Consider the following 22,373-nt stretch of genomic DNA (forward strand, 5'->3'; position numbering starts at 1 on the left):
AATGTTCATATCTCCGATGGAGTAAGTCATCACTCATCCAGTAAAACTTGCATTCCATATCGCTTCATCCTTCCTTCATCATCGGGATTCGCTAGCCAGTCACTCGGAGACTGAGCACATAGGAGTAGATAAATCCGACTCCTATCTTCTGGCCACTCCTTCAAAGCTCCCCAGAGGGCTGTCAACGCGGCTGTAAACACCTGGTTGTTCTGAACGGATCGGTTTCATTTTCACAAGCGGCGCGGGCTAGAATATCGTATTCTGGAAGTGCAATATTGAACTCAAGGCGTGTGACGTTGACCTGCCGCTGTCTGGATTAACTTGAGGGTGCATAGCCTAAAAGACCGAGTATGCGACGGAAATCCGGGAGTCGAGAAGGAGTGAGACATAGAATAGAGAAGGTTTCCCGCTCGATGACAGCCAGCCATGTCTTGCAGACGGTTGCGTACAAGGCCAAACTATCTTCTTTTGGGAGGAAAGAAAAGATTCGGGTAAGATTTTCGGGGGGAAGATAAGGAGTCATGTTGGAACCGTATCAATCTCCAGAGGGAATTACGCGTGAACGGTTTGCCACGCCTCTCTTGGAAGAAATTATTCGAAGGCCGGATTCCTGTTTGTCTGTTGTTTCATCAGATGTAGATCATATGAGAAGATGATGAATAGAATGGGGTAGGTAACCAGAAGCCATAAAGTGCAAGAACTTTGATACTGGAACCGAGGAATCAAAGGCATGTTAGATGATGGCGGTCAACAAAGATGACTTAGATATACGGGCTACCTAGCTAGGCAGCCTGTTTGTCAGTCTAATGAAGGACGCGGCTGTCTGCTTCTCTCCCTACTGATTCTTCATGTATGCGTTGAGCCAAGGCTAGCGTGTAAAAACGAATGGTGCAGGCTCTGAGGATTTGACTGAATTAGCGAGAGATGCCCATATAAAATAGATCAGGCTATACTTGTATATAACATCTACAGAAGATGTATAAAGATCTACAACTTCCCTTTTGGGTTAAAGCATTTGGTGGGGCCTTTTCTCCAAAGATAACAGTTTTGAGGGGAAATTGAACCTCGTCAGAATCTGGCAATGTTCTAAATTTCGATGATCGGTAATTCAACGGGTGTTTCAATGTCCGAATCTCATTTGAACCAGAGCATTTATACCTGAATTGCCCCCAATTTGATTGAGAAAACCTCCTTCTCGTTATCTTAGAATGAAGCAGGGAATCGACTTTCAAGAGCGCGATTTGCCTCACATCGCACCATCTGAGTCAGACCGTGACCAATACCCCGAAGGTGGATTGAAGGCATGGTCTGTGGTTCTTGGGGCTTGGTGTGCCATGATTCCGTCCATGGGGCTCTTAAACAGCCTGGGAGCCCTACAACCTTGGACAAGTACCCACCAACTCCGGGATTATTCGGAGTCGAGTATTGGCTGGATCTATGGAACCTACACATTTTTCCTCTTCTTGGGGGGTGCACAATTTGGTAATCGTCTTCCCACCATATTGAATGCAATCTGAACTAACGAGCACCTCAGGCGCAATTCTTGATTCCCATGGACCTCTATATGTGGTGCTCCCGGGCTCTATTGGGATAGTACTTTCGTTGATTTTCTTGAGCTTCAGTCATGGTGTGTTCCCAATATCTATTCGTGTTTCTCCCCTATCGTATTACCTTCACTGCGAATTCACACATCCCTACGCAAGAAACAAAGTCTGACTCTAAATAAGAGTATTATCAAATATTTCTGTCATTCAGCGTTCTCGGCGGAATATCAGCTGGCACACTTTTCACACCTCCGCTGGCGGCTGTTGGCCATTGGTTCAATGTTCGACGTGGCTGGGCAACTGGGGTAGCCTGCACAGCGGGAGGCATTGGGGGTTGCATATTTCCCTTGATAATTCTTTTTGCAGCTCCTCGCATCGGTTTTGCGTGGGCAATTCGCATAATCGCGCTGGTATGTGTAGTGACATGCTCAATTGCATGTCTCACGGTCCGCACCAGACTCCCTTCCAAGAAAGCAGTCACATCCATCGACTTCAGGGCTCTCAAAGATATCAAATACGCATCCGTCACGCTGAGTGTCTTTCTTGCTGAATTTGCGGCTTTTATTCCAATCACATACATCACGTCCTACACACTTCATGCCGGATTCGATGAACAGATGTCATATGCGGTTCTTGTCTTTCTGAATCTTGGTGCTGTGTTCGGACGATTCCTCCCGGGACTGGTCGCTGATCGGTTGGGTCGATTTAACGTCATGATCGTGAGTTGCTTAATGTGTTCTCTGTTCACTCTCATCCTTTGGCTTTCCGAGGATCTGGTCGACCCCGACAGCTTGGGAATTGTCATTGGCTACGCTGTGCTTTTCGGCTTCTGGAGTGGGTCAGCTATCAGTATTGCACCAGTTTGCGTTTCTCAGGTCTGTGAAATCCAAGATTATGGGAAGAGAGTTGGAACTACATGGACGATAGTCAGCTTTGGTACCCTCGTCGCTATCCCTATTGCAGGCGCTATTCAGCAGCACAACAATGGGGAGTTCTATGGGCTGATTATTTTTGGGGGTGTTCTCTATATTTCCTGCACAATTGCGTTTATCGTGTCTCGTGGCATTTGCAAGGGATGGGGTTGGGGGATAAGATTTTAGACACGGGGAAATTATATATTGGCCAACGACATACCCGGCCTACAATCATGTCTTATGGAAAAGTCATTTTGAATTAGACATTCTTCATTGGAGCGGATAATAGATTATATTCAGAGATAAATCAAATTGATTGAAGTCTTTAGGCCTTGAAATCGACAAGAGGAAAGCCAGTTTGTAATCGTAAGCTCTTGACCTTGTGTAGTAACGAAATCATTCAGAGACACATGGCAACGAGCCTACAGTATGATCACAGCAATATTTATCAACAGCCATAATAAACTCATCCTTCGTCATCTGACCACGATCGAGACAGGCCTTGAGTTCCTCGACCTTTTCGACCCTTGTCATACTCATCCAGGTCTCGAAGCTTGTCACACACAAAGTCTTTCACCTCTGGTCTAATTTGCAGCTCACTAACACGTTTCATCCACCACTCGAAACCGATAAATTGCCGCCACTTCATGTAAGGAAAGCCGAGTGGATTGAAAAACCCACTAAAAAGAAGCATATGAACCCATATGGCTCCTGAAGTCTCGGACCATTTAACATGCTCGGAGAGTTCCTTGTATTGACTTTTTGGCCTTTTCTCTTCTTCCTTTACCAAAGCTTCATTAAATATGCGAAGACAATCGAAATAATGTTCTGTAGCCACCGGGGCGTGGTCACTGTTTTCGATTTTCCACTCATCATTGACCGGTCGATCATGAAGAAGCCACCAAGGAGCTGATCCGAAGAGCTGCGCTGGTCCTGCATAAACCCACTCAAGGTCCACGACTCTGACAGTTGTGAGATCGCTATCGCTTTTCATGATCATGTTTGCTGGGGTAAAATCGTCGCAGATGAATCTAAATGGGCCATTATCATCCGCGTGTTGACAAATTGTGGTATTAACGATTCCAAAATACTCAATGGAGTATATTTGGATTAAACGTCTAGTTCGGCAATGGCTGAATTTGGTTGATGTCGAAGTGAAAGACATGCTAGTCCAGACTAAAATGTCAGACCGCCTATTTGAGCAGTACCCTTAGACAATGAACACGACGTGACCCCATACAAACAGCATATCCCGCCCACAAACCCTCACAGTACGACTCAATAGCCGGCTTCCACTATCTCGCCTCACAAATTTCGACGCCAAAGGAGAGAGCGTGGAAAAATTTACACAAAATAAGATTAAAGGAAGGAGAAGGGGGCTAGGTAGTCACTACGAGTCACAAGGGGTGCAGACACTGCTGAAGGGCTCGAATCGGGATATTCATCTAGACTACAAGATGCTTATGAGGGAGGTCCGGTCGAATGGACAGGGAGACATTATCATTATACAACAGATGTTGCGTATATGCTGTGAAGAAGTCGGGGAGAACCACGGCTGAGACTTGACCTTGCTTTCGTCCAGTGGATAGTGCCTGGCACCTGGCATACTGAGACGAGATATCGAGTTACGCACTTACTGATTGGTTTTCACGTCGGACCAAACCATAGAATGGCAGCCGTTGGTCGATTAGCTTTCCTTTGTAATATTAATATGGTAACAAGTCATTTCTTTCCAAAGACGTATTCCATCGGTGTAAGTGTAAGTCTAGCGACACTATTGAATGCCCTCACTTTACATTTACCATAGGCTTACCTTTAATTGTAAGATGTGCAATGCCAAGAATGTGGTCAGTTAATAACTAGTAGCGGCTTTAAATTCAGCCCCAAAACTCCTGTTTGGGTAAAATATCACATGTCTGCCACGTCATCAGTGCTTGATTGATAATACAATATTGTACAAAGTACTTTATTGTAAAAAGTACTTTTAACGATCTCTATCTGTAATTATTTAATATACAACTTAGCATCACCAATTCTGGATAGCTCCAAACAAGATTATGCCGATCGACAAATCCAAACCCTACATACCCCTAGCCGGCGGCGCAGATGACGGTTGGTCTCACGAGCACCAAGCGACAGCTACATGCTACTGTGGCGCCATACAACTTGCCTTTGTATGTATAGCGCATACTCAATACCAAGGATCGCGAATTTAACATTAACGGGGAACTATAGCCAACCGACGGTCCCGGCCTAGTTGACACATTCCTTTGCCACTGTACAGACTGCCGCAAAATCACTGCATCGATGTTCGCATCCAACTTCATAGTTGCAGACTCCCATCTGGTACACCTGCGCGGCCGGGAAAATCTTAAATCCTACAGCCAGTCTCGAACAATCGCTTCCGGCAAAACAATGACCAACTTCTTCTGTTCAACATGTGGTTCGCTTATGTATCGTGTCGGCGAGGCATACCCGGGACATAGCATTCTTCGTATTGGAACGGTGGATGATTTTAACTTACATGAGACTAAGTTGAGGCCGAGGGTTGAGCAGTATACAAAGGATCGGGTTGGGTGGTTACATGGTGTGGAGGGTTTTGAGCAGGCTAGAGGGACGGCTTATGGTTCGGATGTAAAAGTTGGCTTGGATTTGGGGCATACAGATAAGACGGACGTTGTGTAACACTGTAAGAATGAAATCCAAACTCCATCAAATAAGAGTCATCCGATACGGTGTAAGTCGAGGCGTAGAATCGCGTTGAGTTCTCGTCTGCGTATGATTATTAGTCATATCGGTTTCTAAAGGTACCTAAATGTATACCGCCTTTCCACACCGCTCTATAGTTACAGCTCCCGTATTGAAGCTATTCCCACCATACAAATCTCTAAAATACCCCGTGTATAGGCGTTGAGGCCTCTCAGACCATTCTCAACAATTTCATATACATATCCTCATCTTTGATCCCACATTTTCCCCCTACATCTCACCTGGAAACATTGGTCTCTTGAAATCTGCAAATTGTCTGGTCTTGAAGAGATGGCATCTGCTAATTACCCTAGACTACAAGTCAGAACTTCACGTTGTATATTTTTGGTAGCAATTCCACATATTATTTGCCTTTTTGAAGCGTAATGATCATGATATCTGCACCACTCGTTTGGTCCGGCGTGAGGACCCGACTGGCGTCATTTTTAATATCCCAGTATGATGCTGGTGATAGAGTTTCTGCTGGCGTCAAACTCGAAGTCCCTTGTATTGGAACAAGCAATAGTCGCTTTGTGGGGTTTTCGATTCTTGCAGGCACAATGAAGTGGAAAACGGTGCAGTCATAGACCTAAATAATAATCCTTTAGAAATTATGTTGAGAATGGTAACAAGGGGATGTCGTCAGACGTACTTGATAACCTTGACTTTCCATATCCACTTTCATCTCTCTGCCCTCAGACAGAAGTCGATACTGCTACCCAAAATGACACTCTTTCATGCGATCTGGAGTGTTGCTCTGGATGATGTTCCTCATCCTCACCACGATCTCGTTCGCACTGTCCCATAGCTGTTCGCCCGCCATCGGTGCCACTCAGACAGACAGTAACGGAAGGTGCGGCAACTTTGCACGGCTTTACAACCTTGTAAAGCCAAAAGATTTAATGACTCCTGTTATTATTGAGAGATCACGAGGTCCAAAGGCGGGGCTGTCATAACAAGGTGCCCGAAAATCACATGATAATCTGTCTAATCCCCAAAACGAATTTGATATGACAATAATCCACACACCTTTGGTACACAGATGTGGAAAATGTACTATTCAAATTATTGGCAACGCGATGAGAAAGGGGCACAGTGGATAGCGAGACAAAGAAGGGTCTAGCGCTGTTGTACCCATAACACTGAAGACGAGAACCTGAAAAAAAGGTGCCATCTTGTCATCGACGACGATTGATTGGCAAGTGCATCGCTCCTCAACGATCCTTTGCCGCTCCACTCGAGTGGGTCGAACCCGCCCTTCCGGATGTTTATTTTGATACCAAGAGATAGGGCATCTACTTTTGCTCACATTGTAGCCCATACTAACCCGAAGAAGTGCTCATAAAAGTGACAGGGTGGGAATTTCCCTATTCAATGCAAAAATCATCTGTTCAGCAAGTAGAATCGGTTGTGTCGAGATAAGTGAGAAATTGCATAGAGTTTGCATAGAGTTTGAATAACGTTCTTGTTGCATTGTTCCCGATAGCTTTAGAAGTTCAAGGCCGAAAGGCACCTCTTCGGTTCAAACATGGATGCATAAATTTGAAGAAATCAAATTCATGGATATGCTTTTGTTGACTTGTAAGCGGGTGTTTGAAGGCCACTGACTATATGACCATAGAGATAATTCTAGGGTGGTTTTAGGTAGAAATTGATGACAAGGTTTGTGTTGGTCAAGCAGGAACAAAACTGTTGTAGCATTAGAACGGCAAAGCATTCTGTGATCCGTGGCGCACTCGAGAAATTCTGGCAGATCCTCCGGATATGGGCCGATGAAAAATGAACCAATTCTAGCAGGCGTTGGTTCCGTCTCAATGTCTAGATTGAGACAAAAATTGAAAAGTACAAACCTTTATTAGGCGCGACGAAGATAAAGTGAAAGCTAGCCTATCTGAAAGAAACAAGAATGAACATGGGTCTATAACAGCTACGCGAAGCGATGTAATATATAAGATTAGTGTCGGTCTGTAAAGACGTAAGTAGATCTACAAGAGCCTGCAGGCTTCACTGCGCATGAAAACGCTTTAGTAAAAATTCGGCCAGATTGGCATATCGTCCCTGGCTCACATCTTGCTGAGCCAGAATCTGCTCGGCCACATCATGCCCCCAAACAAACTCGGAATGAAAGTTGCGCAGTTCGGATAGACGCTGACGGAGCCACCTTTGATGTGTTATATCATTGGTTTCAATTACCGCCATCAATAGCGGCCAGTGTAAACGCCTGAGGAGCTTTGGATCAGATAAAAATTGTTTTTGGCAAATGTCAATGATCCCTGCTGTAGCTTGTTGGTGAATGCCTAGCGGTAAAGAATCGACACAGAGAAGCCGGCGGTGGAAAAGGACCTGGCCGTAGAAGGTAGAAACGGCCATGTATATGGTGTTAAGCGTGCGTCGAGCGGAAACGCTGCCGGCAAATTTTGCAGTGATAAAAAGGTCAGAGAATTTCTGGCCACAATCAGCATGTCACTCGACATCTAGAGGGAGGTTATCTATACTGACTTCTCGTGTGGCGAGGATCTCACGGAAAAGGGGTTCTGTGGAGTTGGCGGCACCAGCCGCGGATTCGACGAGGACCTTCCAAGTGCGATGGCGTAGGCAAAATCCGGCATGCAATAGCTCTAGAGCTCTATAATTTTCAATGTCGTCTAGAACTTCCTCCTCGGGATACTGCTCGCCCCAGAAGCATCGGCCCCAAAGACGAGCACATCGATAAAGGTGGTCCGGCTGCAAAGCGGGATTCCCAGACTGGGCCACATAGTCGTTAAGTGACTCGGTAAGACCAATGGGACGACAGCTAGCATCGATATATCTGTTCATTTGTTAGTCGTAGTCGTTTTTTTGTTGACCGCTGGGGATGAATCACAGAATCCATAACAAAAACTGCTCGGGAATGAAGGAGACCTTGGCCATGGTCACGGTATCACCGGTCAATGTGTCGACTCCGGGAGAGAAGAACATATCATTAACATCTTTAATTCGAAATAGTTGTGGATGTGTTTCCAGAAGTGAACGCACGCCCTGCAGGTGGAATTGAAGCTGGATTCCCATTAGCCGACTAATAGTGAACACAGCCAGGACACAAGATTCTTACATGGCGTACTGAGTGTCCGAACTGCCACTCCCATGCTATCATCAAGAATACAGTGGCAAAAACCGTCTCGACATCTTCCAATGAAACCTGGCGCGGCGTCTCAAGTAATTGCCTGAATTCTTTAACCGCTTGGCTGTAATGGTACTGACCATGGTCCTGAGAGCGCATAAGCAGCCCATTGCGATGCATATCAGATGCACTTAACGCCAATATCATCCGCATTATTACTCTATTCGATGCGGCCGGGCCTTCGTAGAGATGGCTAATTTTGATCAGTTAGCCGGTTGAATTTTATTGTAAGCCATTTCGCACACGCATGAAAGCCTCACCATAAGCCGCTCCAATTCCATCTCTTCATGTAGTAAAATACGAGTGAGGAGGAAGGAAAGTACTGGAAATGTTGTTGATCGAGAGAGGTGAGTGTCAATGAATTGGCGCACGCGACATTGACGTTCAAGGAAGGGTATATGGGGGGCGAAATTGGCGCTACGTTGAATGTGTCAAGACAAACGTCCGATGTCCAAGAGATCGGCGAGAGACTTGTGGAAAGGGCATCTGGTTGGAACTCGACAAGGTCCTCGGCTTTAGGTATTGAAGAGGCTTGTTCGGAGGTTCCGGGTGCAGGTTCAAGGTGACGAATTCGCGTGCTTCGTCCATGTTTCACTGGTATCCCCCATTCGCAATTTAGGCGCAAGGATGAGCATCTTGCACAAACTGGTTTCTCCTCACCGCATTTGACCTTGCGACGGCGGCAGGTACTACAACCTAGCAAGAAGTGGGTTAGTCGCGATGTAGATGAGGTAAAAGTAATGTCCTACCACTCTTGGAACGTGGTCCATTACGCCCAAAACCCTGCATGGACATGAACCAGCAGGGATCAACCTACAGACATGAGCGAAAAGACCGAAGAGAGCGAATTGAAAGAAGTAATAATGAAAGGGTGTCGGGACATTGGAAGAATTCAGTGCCGAGGCCGATAAGATAACGCGGGGAAGGCTGAGTCATCATGGCGTTGCTCCGACTATTTCCCTTTTCGGATGTCTATCGGGAATTCACGTTCTTATGCCGACTCTTACGACTTCAATTCGGTCGCAAATGATGAAACATTAATACACCAAAAACTTCGATAGTGAAAAAATAAATGGGCTTTACAACCATTGGAGTGCTATGTACTAAAAATGCATATACTCCTCCCGCATAATCTCGTTTTTCCATTGGCGCCGCGCCACATCATACATATCATTCTCCACAATCATATCCCAACCGATCAATGCCAGTGATTTTCCAACAATCAATGCCTCGGCATGAGCTTCATCTGTTCCAGCTGCAGCTGCAAACGTCGGATGATGTGGAAACGAAGTTGGCGGAGCCGGAATCGCAAACATTGTGTGAAGCGTGGGGGTCTCGTAGCTTACATTTCCTATTATGGAAGTACATGGGTCAGCTATATCAACTAAAGGTTCTATAGGGTTTAGATACCAATGTCAGACGACGCTGTTAGGACCTTGTCATGGCGCTTGAGAACATTGCGACCATACTGTCCCATGTGAACCTGGTAGCGTTCACAGAGAGTATCATTCAATCGGACATCGGTATAAAGTTCATCCCTTGAAGCAAGCATGTTAGTGACCAGTTCATCAAATACGGCTAAATGGGTTCATACTCATCAATCTTGACTTGACAACCGGTGGCCAAGGCACCGGCCTCAATGCAATTACGCAATTTACCGATGAGAGTATTCAATCCTTTCAAGGTAGGGCTGCGTACTTGCCAGAAAGCTTTCGTATAAGCCGGTATCACGTTGACTACCTTGGGTGTATCCAAGAAAGCACAATGAACACGTTGATCCGGAAGAAGCTGCTGTCGAAGAACCGCAACGTTGTTATAAGACGAGACCAGAGCATCAAGCGCGTTGATCCCTTCCCAAGGGTTTCCACCGGCATGGGCATTCCTGCCCGTGAATTCGCCTAGATATTTATCAGCATGGGATACAAAAATCAGAATTGGAGCGACTCACAGTAAATATTCTTGCGGGCATTCATCGACGTTCCAGCTATGCCATCAGATGGCTCTTGGTCAGGATAAATCTTTTTGGGTCCAGGGTGACTGCAAGTAAAGTCAGCACATAATGTTCTAAAAATACTAAGATGTATCTTACGCCATTAGCGAGATGTCAACATTCTTGTAAGCGCCGGCATCAATCAATTTGGCCTTTCCGCCTCCACTTTCCTCAGCCGGAGTGCCTAACAGCTGGGTTCTACCAGGGATACCAAATTTCTTTATGGCAAACGACAGCGCAAGGAACGCAGCAATACTGCTTGTCGCTATCAGATTGTGACCACAGGCATGGCCAATTCCAGGCAATGCGTCATATTCTGCGTTGAAATTGATCAACCGTCCATCAGTTCCACTCAAAACCTCAAAGGAGGTATCTAGACCATAGGCGTGGCGAGTAACACTAAAGCCTTGTCCTTCGAGGAAGTCACAAATCGTATCGTGGGCGCGGTGCTCCTGGTAAGCAAGCTCTGGGTTTGACCAGATCTGGGAATGATCACCAACATGTTAGCCTTGCAGATAAAATGGTGACCGTAGGGACTAACGTACTTGATAATTCAATTCCCGCAATTCCTGCTCTAGTTCCTTGAGCGAGGCATCCACAGAAGTCTTCACTTCCTCGATATTGATGGTCGTAAGAGTCATAGTGATTTAACTATATTTTTCAATTCGAGCCGTGTAAAATTGGAATCCGCCTTAGAAAAAGGTTCAGTGTATAATTCCTGTTGGGATATGAGCAACTTTCAACCCGGATTGAAACTTGATCAAATAGTATCCGGGTGGCGTTTGCCAATATAAGAGGGGAAGGCGATGCCGAACGATATGTCGCATTGTCCTATCGCCAATGTGACAATGGAGGTAGTAGTCACGAAATTACGCCTATCATTTGCCACAAACTTCGTAGCCTAATTTTACCTAACACTATGCCTCTTTACCATTTTCGCCGTTGTTGTCTTTGACTCTTTATCGGGGGCTGTATGGAAAGTGGGTTGCCGATGAACATGGGCATCCACATTGCCGACGAGGCAATATGATTCGTTGGACTGCCGATATGGTAATGCCAATATTTTGCGCCTCACGAAGTCTATCCAAACTCTAGTATCTGGCTACAATTAAGACCTACATGGATCTTATCTCGGCATCCAAAGCCACATATAGTCATCTCTGTTTGCCGTCCAGTCTTCCCGTGTTCATTGCGAACGATGTGGTTTCCGTGTGGTTTCCCCGCCTATTCTTGCAGTAAAACCAGCTCTTATCAACGTAATATTGACTGGACAGCTCATGAAAATCATTGGTCTGGTTCCCTATCAGCTATTCCGGTATCTTGTGAGTCGCCATCGGCTTGGCCTCACTGCCCTGAAGTCATATAGCCCTCTAGGACGCCCGCAAATTGGTTAATAAAATCTGATATCAACAATATTTCTTCCTCTTTTCTCACCTGCCATCTACCTATCTTCTTCTCTACTCATTTAGTTTAGTCAGTATGGGACAACAAGACCTCCCATCCGAAAGTATAAAACCAGACCTTGGAATTCTCAAGGTTGAGTCGATTTCTGCTGCTCGAGATGTCGATCTTGGACAGCTGTTTGAGGTTGAAACAACACCAGAAATGGAGAAGAAGGTTTTGAGAAAGCTAGACTTCTTTTTGATTCCTCTTATGGGCGGTTGCTACATGCTGCAGTACATTGACAAACTAGCCATTAGTCAGGCGACCCTTTTCAATCTTCGACAGGACTTGGTATTTCCCCTTTCAATTCAGTCTTTTTTGTCTTCGATACTAATATGCTTCCTTTTCACTAGGGCTTGAAAGGCAATGAATATAACTGGGCATCAGCCATCTTTTATTTTGGATATTTCGCATGGAGTTGGCCGAGTTCATATCTGGTCGTGAGGTACGTTTGAGAGATGATGCATAATAACATATACTAATTATGAATCCTAGGCTTCCTTTGGGCAAATATCTCAGTTGTGCTGTTTGTGTTTGGGGAGGTTGTGTGATGTGTCACGCCGCTTGCACAAACTGGGCTGGTTTAATGGCAGCGAGATTCTTCTTAGGCATTGGAGGTAGGAGTTCCTCTACCAATAAATTCCAATTTGGCTAATGAGTGCATTTTGACAGAGGCATCGATTGCTCCTGGCTTTGCACTGATAACGGGAATGTTTTATACAAGAGCGGAGCAGCCAGCAAGACAAGCAGCATGGTTTATTGGTAATTCTATTGCTGTTCTCCTTGGTGGACTGATTGCCTACGGCATTGGCAATATCCACGGCACGGCTGTTGCCCAATGGCAACTGTTGTTTCTTGTCTTAGGCGCCATCACTTCTCTCTATGGCGTCCTCTTATTCTTTACACTACCGGACTCACCCGCGAAGGCTGTCTTTCTTAAGCCAAACGAACAAGCGATCGCCGTCCACAGAACTTTGAAGAACAAGACTGGAGTTTTGGACACGGGAAAGTTCCAATGGGGTCAGGTTTTAATGGCGGTAAAAGACCTACAAACATGGTTTTTGGTGCTTTATACACTGTGTGTCAACTTCTGCAATGGTGGCCTCACAAGTTTTTCTGCTATCATTATCACCGGATTTGGATTCCCCCATTTAGAGGCTCTTCTCATCCAGATGCCTATTGGTGGCGCCCAGCTTGTCTTCCTCATCCTTACTTCGGGCATTGCCTCCCTCGTTCCAAAGTCTCGCATTATTATGATGATGGTCAATACTTCAGTGTCGATGGTGGGTATGATTTTAATTTTGAAGCTAGATAGTGATAATCAAGCAGGGAAGATGACCGGTCTCTGCCTCGGTGGTGTCTTCGCTGCCAATATCCCGCTGTCGCTCAGTTTGATTAGTTCGAATGTCGCTGGATTTACCAAGAAGAGCACTGTCAGTGCCATCATGTTCGCGGCATATTGCGTTGGAAATATCGTTGGACCCCAGTTCTTCATCCCCTCGGAAGAACCTTCATATCTGGTCAGTACTTCACTCTCATGATCTGTCCTTACCCAGAAGTGCTGACTTGATAAGACCGGTATTAAAGCATCTATGGCTGGACTGGCCTTTGGAATCTTCTTCTTGGCCTGTCTCTATCTGTTTTATGTCTCGGAAAACCGTCGACGGGATAGGCTGTACGGGTCTCCTGTGGAGATGACCGAGACCGAAGAACTGCAAGACGAGCTATCTAACAAAACCGATCACGAGATCGAAAGTTTTCGATATGTGCTTTGAGATATTTCACTTCGACATGAATTTGTCCGGGGATATGAAGCACATTTCTGCTGTCTTCATGCGTCCTGTGATTTTGCTCTTTTGTATCCCACTGTGTGCCAGACGAGCAAGTATTTTCCAACAGGGCCCTTGGCAAAGTCATTAGAGAAATACTAGCGCGAAAAGATCAGCAGGATCTACATTGACAGAATTGTTATGGATGGGAGTACTTCGATCGATATAAAAGGTCTCTCGCCTTCGCCGCAAATAGAGATTACGAGTACATAAAAATATAGGATTTGTTTCCTTTGAATTCTGATATAAGGGCCCAGAGCTAGCTAAACAATAAAAAGCAACATGACACAGAGCAATAACCTTTTCTCGGTGTGAAATTTCTAGCCAAATGAACATATGCAAACTCATTTTCCTGGTAGGATGGTTGCTCCGGAAGGTGGTTATTTGACGATTTCGTATGTTTTCGCTGCTTTCCATTTTTCGAATGCAAATGCTTCCAAGCCTGCATGGCTTACTGCCACAAACCGGGATTGTAGTCCCGGAACTCTCCTTCTAGAACGCTCGGTAGACGAATCTGGCCCTTCCAAGAGATGCCAGGATGCCGGTACTCGCTCCCAGACATTAGAGACTGTCGCTCCAGTCCAAAAGTTCACTTTAGATTGCCAGTCCTGGCCAGCCAAATCTATCTTAACCAAAGGCCGGAAGTCTTGAAAATCAGAATGACGCCATCTGAGCCAGCATATTCCATGGCATGCTTGAACGAGTAGTTGGTATAGAAACCAGGCCTAAACTCGTGGTCAAAGGTTTTTGGAGAGATATGAAGTGTGAGGAATGCGGCCAGGCTAGCCACTGCCCGGCGGGATAAACCCTTAAAAAGAAGATTACCATCTTCAGGGTATCTTGGTGAGTTCTGGGTGGGGTTGTTGGAGGATTGCTGTCAGCAGCGAAGTCATCTGACAACGAAGGTGTGGTATGGTCAGGTAATCCAGCTGGTTGGTGGTTCTCGGCCAGGCGGGATACGTTACGTGCCAAGTCGAACTGGAAAGAAAGAGTGCATTCAGACAAGATACTAAACGTGGAGAAAGAAAGGAAAGAAGAACAGGACGCAGAGCTACAGTGTCGTCCTTATATCCCCAGGGGCAAAGCCCTATCCTCGCTTACTTGGTGAGGAAGGAACGAGTCCAGCAAGTGCCAATCGTAGAAGCAAGTTGCAAAGTGGGAAGCAGCCCATTGATATAGCTGCCACTTTACAAACAATGCGAACCTCGAACCTCCTCGCTTAGCTATTCAACAAACAACCTATTTATCAAGCAGTAACAATGCGAACAGTAAGCGAGCAAGCAAATATGAAGCATGTGATAGCGATCCATGTGGATCGTGACACTGGTACTGCAAAGTTCAGTCATAGATCCAAACTCCCTCTGTAACATGACATTCCCTTGATTATCTTCAGCACATTGCAGACTAATGTATTAGGAATTTCCATTTTCATTTTTATCAATGACCCTATAGCTTTAGAAATTCAAGTTTTTGCTCCCCATTTAGGAGGTCAGTTACACAATTTGGTAACCGTCCAGACCGAAGCTCCATAACGATTACAGAGATGCCTAAGGGGAAGTTCAAAGCTATATTTCTGATATCTATAATACAATAGGCATGGCCTCTATCTATAAGGGTTCTAATTAAGAGATCCCCATTCAACTGGCCTGAGTGTAAACCGTATCGTCGGTGACAGCTTCTGCTGGCAGCCACTTCCCGGCAACGGTGTTTTTGTACGTGAGTTGGGCGAGTGTAAAAGTGTGAAGCTCGGACACCAGAACCGTCTTCTTCAGGGGCAAGATGCGGTGTACCATGGCGTTTTGAGTAAGCATCGAGATGTACTCTTCGTCGGCTACGGATTTCATCGAGGCGTCAAAGGTCACGCGGATCAAGGCATCGGGCGAGTCTGTGCTAAGCAGCGACGTAGATAAGAGCCACAAGGCTGGGCCGGCCGCAGTCGATGCATCGGCAATGTGCAGTAGGCCAGCGTTGGTGCCGAGCAGCGGGTGCTTGAGCGTGAAAAACTCCATTGTGCCAGAGGCTCCAATGTGGCCGAAAGTGCCGGTGCCACCAGTGGCATTGCCAGCGAGAGTGAACCACACACCACTCAAAGGACCGGTAGCGGAAATCATCCCGACGGCGTTGTTGCCGACGCTGGGCGGGATGGGCATCTGATTCGTCTCGCCGCTGGTAGTATTGATGCGCAGGATGGACGAGTCATTGTCTTGTGTAACATAGATCAAACCAGTGGACGGTTCCTCCTTGATAAACACCGGGCTGTTGAGTGCAGGATACAGTATGTAGTCCTTGGCATTGTGGATATCCGCAGAGAACACATAGTAGTTGCCATTTTGCTCGGATGCCACCTTAAGACCGGCCCAGACGCGGTTGCCGATCTCAAACACACAATGCGGGCCGTTACCCGGCGCCGGGATATTAATAGTCTTCTTGATGATCGGTGCAGTCGAGAGTTTCTTGCCGGGATCCACAAGCAGTAGCTTGTTTTCGCCCTGCAGTGACAACCACATCATGCCGGGGTATATCGTTGATGGCCACACGCCATGGAGCATGGAGGTAGTGCTGTTCTTTCCCATGGGGAACGAGTGGTAAGCAATTGGCTCCTCGGTGGTTGCATCCAACTCGATCTTGATAAGATTGCTGTCAGAGATCTGCGTCAACAAGACGAAATTCGAGTTCGGCACATGTGCAAACTCATGCGTCTGAGTGGCGACAGGCATAAGATACTCGGTGAGGCGGCGGCTCACAAGCGAATGAGAGGAACTCTGTGCCAACACGGTGCTGGCGCTGAGCGCCAGCCCGATTACGAGAGACTTGCAAGCAGAGAAAAACATATTCGAAATGCCCCGCTTGACGTTATCGGGGCTTCAAATGTTGATGTGTTCGCACATGGGAAAAAGCACTCATCTTATATTCACTGCTTCCAAGGTTGTCAGCTTGTCAGCTCATCAGCTTGGCAGCTTGGCAGCTCAGTTTTCTCCTCCACATCTTGCACTAGTGATTTACATAGTAGTTGAATAGTCTAGCCTACTTTATAATTTCTTCTCTCCTATCAATCAACCAATTAAAAATCATAATTTCACCACAATGAGGCAATTCGGAATCTGCGGTAAAATTGGGTAGAAAGCCAGCTTAAGTCGCCCGCGAGTACTCCGTACCTTGGAATGTTGACTTCAGATCCCAACCTCGAAGCGGCCGACCGAAGAAGTTAAATGACCGTACTATTCATTATGAACGCCGAGTATCTTGCTCGAGTATTCCGTGGGCCTTCATTATGTGTGGAATAAAGTCTTGGTGGGCCTGGAATTGGCTTTATTGGTAGTATTTTCATTCCGTCCAAGCTTGCGGGTACCTGAAATCTCTTGCAGCGCCCTACAAGGTACTCAGTATAGCTCAGAAAAATCACGCACAACCCTTTGGCTGGTATATAGCCGTCTTACCACCCCCATACCTGTACCAGGTATGGGTCTGTCCCACATAACGAGAGTTTCTCACAAAACGAGAGATTTCTCTTTTTAAGTATCTTTAATATGGCATACCCATACAAAAGGTACATATACCCCATATCATGTTCTCAACCCTTTGGCTAGTTAAAGGAGAAATAAGAGTATAAATCAATAATAAATTTATAGTTAAATTAATTGGCTAATAAAAGAAGTTTCAGATATCTTATATAGAAAAGTAAAGACCATATTTATGAAAGAGATGTATATAGAAACATCAACGTTCTACCACTTGGAGAATACTCAATATTTCATCCTAATATATTAATAGTAAATAAAATAGACCTCCTTTAGACTATATATCCCCTACTATATCTTTTGTAAGTATTCCTAGAAGTGACAAAATCTCTATTTTATGTTCATGTACCTTTTGTATGGGTATACCATATAAAAGATACTGTCAAGAATGGGCCCTAAACAAGAACCTTGGTTTTTGTTATGGTCTAGTGGTAAATTACGCTGTACGAAATTCAACAGATACCTAAAAAGAGAAATCTCTCGTTTTGTGAGAAACTCTCGTTATGTGGGACAGACCCACCCTAGTTAACTCAGGGTGGGATGGTAAGACGGCTATATGGCAAGCTGCTACTAAGTATGTGCTCTAGCTGGTTACAAGCTTCGCAAATTGAAGGGATAACCCATATACATCGCCGGTTCAGTATAGGCGATTTGTTTATATATTGTAAACCGAACCATAGTGACCGAACACAAGGAATTTAAGGTAAAAGCTATCCATTAGTGGAGTTGTTCCTGACCCTCCAAATTTCAGGATTGGCTTACCAACTCTGCAAGAAAGGTATTGAAAGGGAATAAGAGCCGGATGTTGAGAATGTTCGACATGTAAGTATCGTAACCGAGAGCCACTCATTCTCCGCAGTATAGAGTCTCTCCAAGTCAAGAACATAAGCAGTTACCGAGCAGATAATGCTAGAGCATGCCGTATGCACAACACTCCCAAAATGGCAAGCAGTAATTTATCCGGGAAGGAGCCCTTCTCAAAAGCCTTATGTTCTGATTGGGTTTGTATAGAACCACGCACGGGTACACACAAAGCCAAGTGCGCTAAGCCCAAAGGGCCAAAACTAAACTACATTAGTCCTCTGCCACAGGTCCACTTTGCCCTTGGCTCATGTAGCCAATAATATGTCCTTCCTTCATCCAATATCTGTAAGTCGAGGTGACGGCGGAAACACCACGAATGTGCGTGGTTTTGCAGTGCACGTCTAGCACAGCTACCCGCCTAACGACACGGTATAGATACAGAGTGACCTTACCCGATTCGGTTTAGCGTGACTTTCCATGCTCTCATAGTATGGCGGGTCCATCATGAGGGAAGTCGGTGCTATAAGAGGGAAGTCGGTGCTATAAGAGGGAAGGCTCATATGTTCAACCAGGAGTCTATGCAGTCGAATGCCTGTTCCCTTGATTACTATTATAAGGCACGATAGGTAGCACGGCAAACAACAACACACATCAATGACACTTGTTTTCAGATCAAAGGAATTCAGTGAATTTCCTCAAAGACCCGAACAATGAATGATTTCCCCTTGATAACCACCTTCTCCCCTGGGATCCTCCATGCGCCAATACCCTCTCCATCAAACCCATCTTTGATTGATGGTACGTCACCTGCATCAGGGCCGATGACATATTTCTCCTCCCATCCAGAACCCCACTCTTCCCTTCTCGCACTAACTTCACCTCCGGACCTCTTGAGAGACCAGGCACCGGCCTGATCCTTCTGGCCGGAATGTGTCTGAGTCTGCTGGAGTGCCAAGTAGGTTCCCCAGATCCGTCCCAAGAAGACCTTGGTCACAGTCACCTCTTTTTGCTCACCAACGGCCAGAGGAGCATCATCTGACTCCAGAATCCAGGAGATTCCTTTCTTCGCTCCTTCAGGACCCTCCTTGAAGAGCAGCTCTTGCCAAACTTCTTCAAAAGCCGTCATGGGCTCACCGGGCAGATCCGCCCGGGGCATCTCTCCGCACTCGAGGTCGGTACCATCGGCCTGGGGACTGAAGTTGCCAATATCCACGATACCGATCTCATTCAGGGAGTCCAACTCGCGCGTGAAGAGCACCTTGACTGTTTCTTGTCAGTGACCTTCAATCAAAAGGTATTTCCGACAAGTAATTTCAGGGCAACGAACGTGGAATTTCTTTGGGATTCTCCTCAATTCTAGTACCGGCCATTGCCCAGTCAATGGCGCCGGATTTCTTATCCATTCGCAAATCCACGAACCATTCTCCCACAGAAAGAACAATGGTATCAGTCGTCTCCTCAGGAATTTCAGGAACCCATCGGAGTGAAAGACGGGTTGAGAAACCGCAAATTGATCCTAGTTGAGCACCCGTGGCAGACATTGTGTATGTGAAGTGGTTTGTGGTTTGAATGTTCACCTGGCCAGTCTAATTATAATCAATAATCTTATCACAATCGCCGAGGCAGGACTCGGTAAGTAACACCAGTTGAGTTTCGCATCTCAATCTAACTGTCGCCTGAAGTTCCTGCATCAATCACCCCCCCCCGCTGCCCCAGCTTACGTAACCCGGATGTTCGCCGAATCGGGGATTTTGAAGCGATTCAACGATTGGCGATGGAGAACGGTGGGGTGATTCAACTAATGGTGTTATCTAATGCACTTCGAGTTCATTGGACCGCTGTCGTTGTAAGTGATTGAGCCAATAACTGCATTCCAAAGCATAAATCGGTTATCAAAATGTCTCGAAGAGTTTCGGGCCATTAGCTTCCAGCGAAATGTATCAATGATTTGCGTTTTTGCTATTTAGTATCTGATAAACTAGAGGTTCTTTACTATCTTCTGTCAAATATAGAGCCATCTAAGATAAGCTCGATTGGCACTCCACACCAATATCACCATCAATTCCATCACAAGTAATCACTGATGGGGTACACTTGCCGGACGAGGTGCCATGAATATTCTCGAACTTGATGTTCGTGAAATTGACAGCGGATGGGTACTCGGCGCAAGTGGTGCTGTTAATGTTGAAGTAATATTGGTCAAGGACAATGGGACTATCGGTATTTCTAACGTGAATGTCCTTAGAGGTGATATTGTTGATACGACCGAAGCCGACGTCGGGGCCAGCCTAGGCCTTAGCTCCGGTCTGTGTCATATCAGCGAGTGCATTATTGAGAAACAGAATTATAACTATCTTACCTAGCTGTTCAGGATAGTAACATTCTCGATCCAGGCGTTCTTAATGATATCCTCGACGCCAGAGTACTTCTAATACTTCCTATACTCATGCCGTCGGTGTTATTGTACCGCGGGGTTCTACACGAAAATATTGGCATGTAGTATAAGCTTTCTACCTAGCCGGTTGGAAGGATTCAACACCCCTTAGAGTTTCTTGCTAGCCTGAACTAGCCCATAGATACAGCTGACGTTACCAGACCACCAAGCCACGGAGCGCAGGAAGCTCGCAGGCTTGGTTGTGATGTTTGCGTAGAGAATACTATACACCACACGCGAAATCGAGTACCAAACACCGATGGTGTTGATCGTCTCGTTGGGAACACCGGCAAACAGTGAAATCAAAACTGCATTATGTAATCAGTATTTCTGCCGAGGTCCAGGCACGAAAGGGGCAAAAGCTTAAGCAAAGAGGGGGATCTTACTGGCCGCCACAAACAGAGGGTAGCCCTCCTGAGCATTCGCATGGGCCGCCTCGCGACGCTTCAGCTTATTGAGCGTGTCGCGGCTGATTTTGCGAGCCTGGACCGCCGCCTCGCCGTAGGTAGTCAGGTCCTCGCGGGGACAGACATTGTTGTCGATGCCGAGGCGAATCTTCGCGCCACGGTTGCTCATGAGACAGAAGGCCCAAACCCAGTTTGCGATGAGGAAGCCGGAGGCGTGGTTGGCGGCCGTTTGGCCGGGGGCGGCGCGGAGGCCAATGGTGGTGAGGAGAGCACTGGGTTGGTTAGCTTCGTTGTCGGTTCAGCGCACGATTAGGGTCACTCACGACATTGTGTGTGGATTTGTGTTGTTCGCTCAAGATGCGGCTGGGGGAGGTCTTATAAGCGTATGTGAGAGAGCGAGAGCGAGAGACCGAGGGATGAGATCATGTTTGTCGATCGGATCCACTTTCAGCAGTCAGGTTGTGAAGATGAGATCACGGCTGTCTGCACTTTTGATTCTGTGCTTGTGCTTGAAATTGGGTTGTTCTGAACATGGCATTTGTTCTGACGTGGCATGGAACTGACACATGTGACCACGGATCCATCGTTCAGCGCTTGCAGGATTTACATCAGCACATCGAAATTTGTTCTAGAGATCACGCTGGCCTTGGAAATCTACCCATGCCTCGAAATGGGCACAAACTCTTTCGAGAGAAGCCCCATCAAATTGCGCAGGATCATCTATAATTGGCGACAAGTGTTTGGCCCAGATTTGATCGGCGTTCCATCCCCAAGCCTTTCTTTCCCCCTTGGATCTGCAAGAAATCCTTTTTTTATATAGGCCTCAATGTACCTGATGGCGTGAGAGAATGTGGTATTAGGTTCAGCCCTGTGAGTGGTTCGATAGATAACATATCCACAATCCGGGAGCGGCGAAGTCTGCTCCGCAGCTCGCCATGGTTGCGCGTGACTGGTCTGGCCGAAGTCGCGAGAGGAGAAGAGATCGAGTATATGAGGAGGGAAAGCTCCGAGCTCCAACATGCCTAGAGCTAGAGGGGCTGATCCCAAGACGGTCCGAGTCATGCTCTTAATTCGAGTGTTGTGTTGATATAATCAATTCACTCTGAAATCATGCAGCTGTTGCATTCAACAAATTTTTCAATCCCCAGCCAGTCCATGTAATCAACGCCTGTCAACGGTAAGGTTAGATTATGGAAGGTGGAGTATATCACCTCTGCTTCATTGTTCATTTAGAGATGATCAGTCACTGTTGTTTGACACTCCACGGTACGGACCTACCTCCAAGTTGGAGCAATTCTTGCAATTAGTACAATTTATCATGTTGGAACTTTGCTTGCATTGTTCACAATCCTTGCAGTCACTGCAAAATGAACAGTCGGTCAGAGCACAGACGAAGCCAAGCAGAAAGGGAAAGCGGGCGGTACACAGCGAGAAGTTGAAGGAGCGATGACAAGGACAGAGAGCCTTGAACTGAAAGAGTAGAGGCTAGAGCTAAGAGCGAATTTGTTGTACCCATCCGATATAAGATTACGATTGTGCGTGGTATAGGACTACATGATTGTCCCTCATAACTAGCCCAAAT

The 22,373-nt window shown here is 46.2% G+C and overlaps 7 protein-coding genes across 7 annotated transcripts; 1 reads left to right on the forward strand and 6 right to left on the reverse strand.

The window, feature by feature from the left end:
- Positions 1 to 5,570: 5,570 nt before the first annotated feature.
- LCP9604111_3942 (uncharacterized protein) lies at positions 5,571 to 5,891 on the reverse strand (the record flags this gene model as incomplete). Its single annotated transcript, XM_039071586.1, has 2 exons — positions 5,571 to 5,795; positions 5,859 to 5,891. 2 exons carry the CDS (start codon positions 5,889 to 5,891, stop codon positions 5,571 to 5,573), a joined length of 258 nt encoding a protein of 85 aa, XP_038930026.1.
- A 1,319-nt stretch (positions 5,892 to 7,210) lies between these two features.
- LCP9604111_3943 (uncharacterized protein) lies at positions 7,211 to 9,155 on the reverse strand (the record flags this gene model as incomplete). The annotated part of the gene is made up of 6 exons (XM_039071587.1): positions 7,211 to 7,651; positions 7,706 to 8,015; positions 8,070 to 8,242; positions 8,298 to 8,559; positions 8,627 to 9,062; positions 9,116 to 9,155. 6 exons carry the CDS (start codon positions 9,153 to 9,155, stop codon positions 7,211 to 7,213), a joined length of 1,662 nt encoding a protein of 553 aa, XP_038930027.1.
- Positions 9,156 to 9,469: 314 nt separating this feature from the next.
- On the reverse strand, positions 9,470 to 10,997 carry LCP9604111_3944 (M20 family metallopeptidase; the record flags this gene model as incomplete). The annotated part of the gene is made up of 6 exons (XM_039071588.1): positions 9,470 to 9,717; positions 9,777 to 9,904; positions 9,961 to 10,264; positions 10,315 to 10,403; positions 10,456 to 10,838; positions 10,902 to 10,997. The coding sequence occupies 6 exons, from the start codon at positions 10,995 to 10,997 to the stop codon at positions 9,470 to 9,472; spliced, it is 1,248 nt and encodes a 415-aa protein (XP_038930028.1).
- An 838-nt stretch (positions 10,998 to 11,835) lies between these two features.
- On the forward strand, positions 11,836 to 13,574 carry LCP9604111_3945 (uncharacterized protein; the record flags this gene model as incomplete). Its single annotated transcript, XM_039071589.1, has 5 exons — positions 11,836 to 12,090; positions 12,153 to 12,244; positions 12,295 to 12,416; positions 12,472 to 13,319; positions 13,374 to 13,574. 5 exons carry the CDS (start codon positions 11,836 to 11,838, stop codon positions 13,572 to 13,574), a joined length of 1,518 nt encoding a protein of 505 aa, XP_038930029.1.
- Positions 13,575 to 15,265: 1,691 nt separating this feature from the next.
- On the reverse strand, positions 15,266 to 16,459 carry LCP9604111_3946 (uncharacterized protein; the record flags this gene model as incomplete). Its single annotated transcript, XM_039071590.1, has 1 exon — positions 15,266 to 16,459. The coding sequence occupies one exon, from the start codon at positions 16,457 to 16,459 to the stop codon at positions 15,266 to 15,268; it is 1,194 nt and encodes a 397-aa protein (XP_038930030.1).
- Positions 16,460 to 18,632: 2,173 nt separating this feature from the next.
- Positions 18,633 to 19,491, reverse strand: LCP9604111_3947 (uncharacterized protein; the record flags this gene model as incomplete). The annotated part of the gene is made up of 2 exons (XM_039071591.1): positions 18,633 to 19,213; positions 19,278 to 19,491. 2 exons carry the CDS (start codon positions 19,489 to 19,491, stop codon positions 18,633 to 18,635), a joined length of 795 nt encoding a protein of 264 aa, XP_038930031.1.
- Positions 19,492 to 19,968: 477 nt separating this feature from the next.
- Positions 19,969 to 21,119, reverse strand: LCP9604111_3948 (MAPEG family protein; the record flags this gene model as incomplete). Its single annotated transcript, XM_039071592.1, has 6 exons — positions 19,969 to 20,125; positions 20,182 to 20,256; positions 20,310 to 20,313; positions 20,543 to 20,692; positions 20,771 to 21,063; positions 21,115 to 21,119. The coding sequence occupies 6 exons, from the start codon at positions 21,117 to 21,119 to the stop codon at positions 19,969 to 19,971; spliced, it is 684 nt and encodes a 227-aa protein (XP_038930032.1).
- Positions 21,120 to 22,373: the final 1,254 nt, after the last annotated feature.

The sequence above is a fragment of the Penicillium roqueforti genome, assembly GCF_015533775.1.
Source record: "Penicillium roqueforti strain LCP96 04111 chromosome Unknown scaffold_07, whole genome shotgun sequence".
Lineage (NCBI taxonomy): Eukaryota > Fungi > Ascomycota > Eurotiomycetes > Eurotiales > Aspergillaceae > Penicillium > Penicillium roqueforti.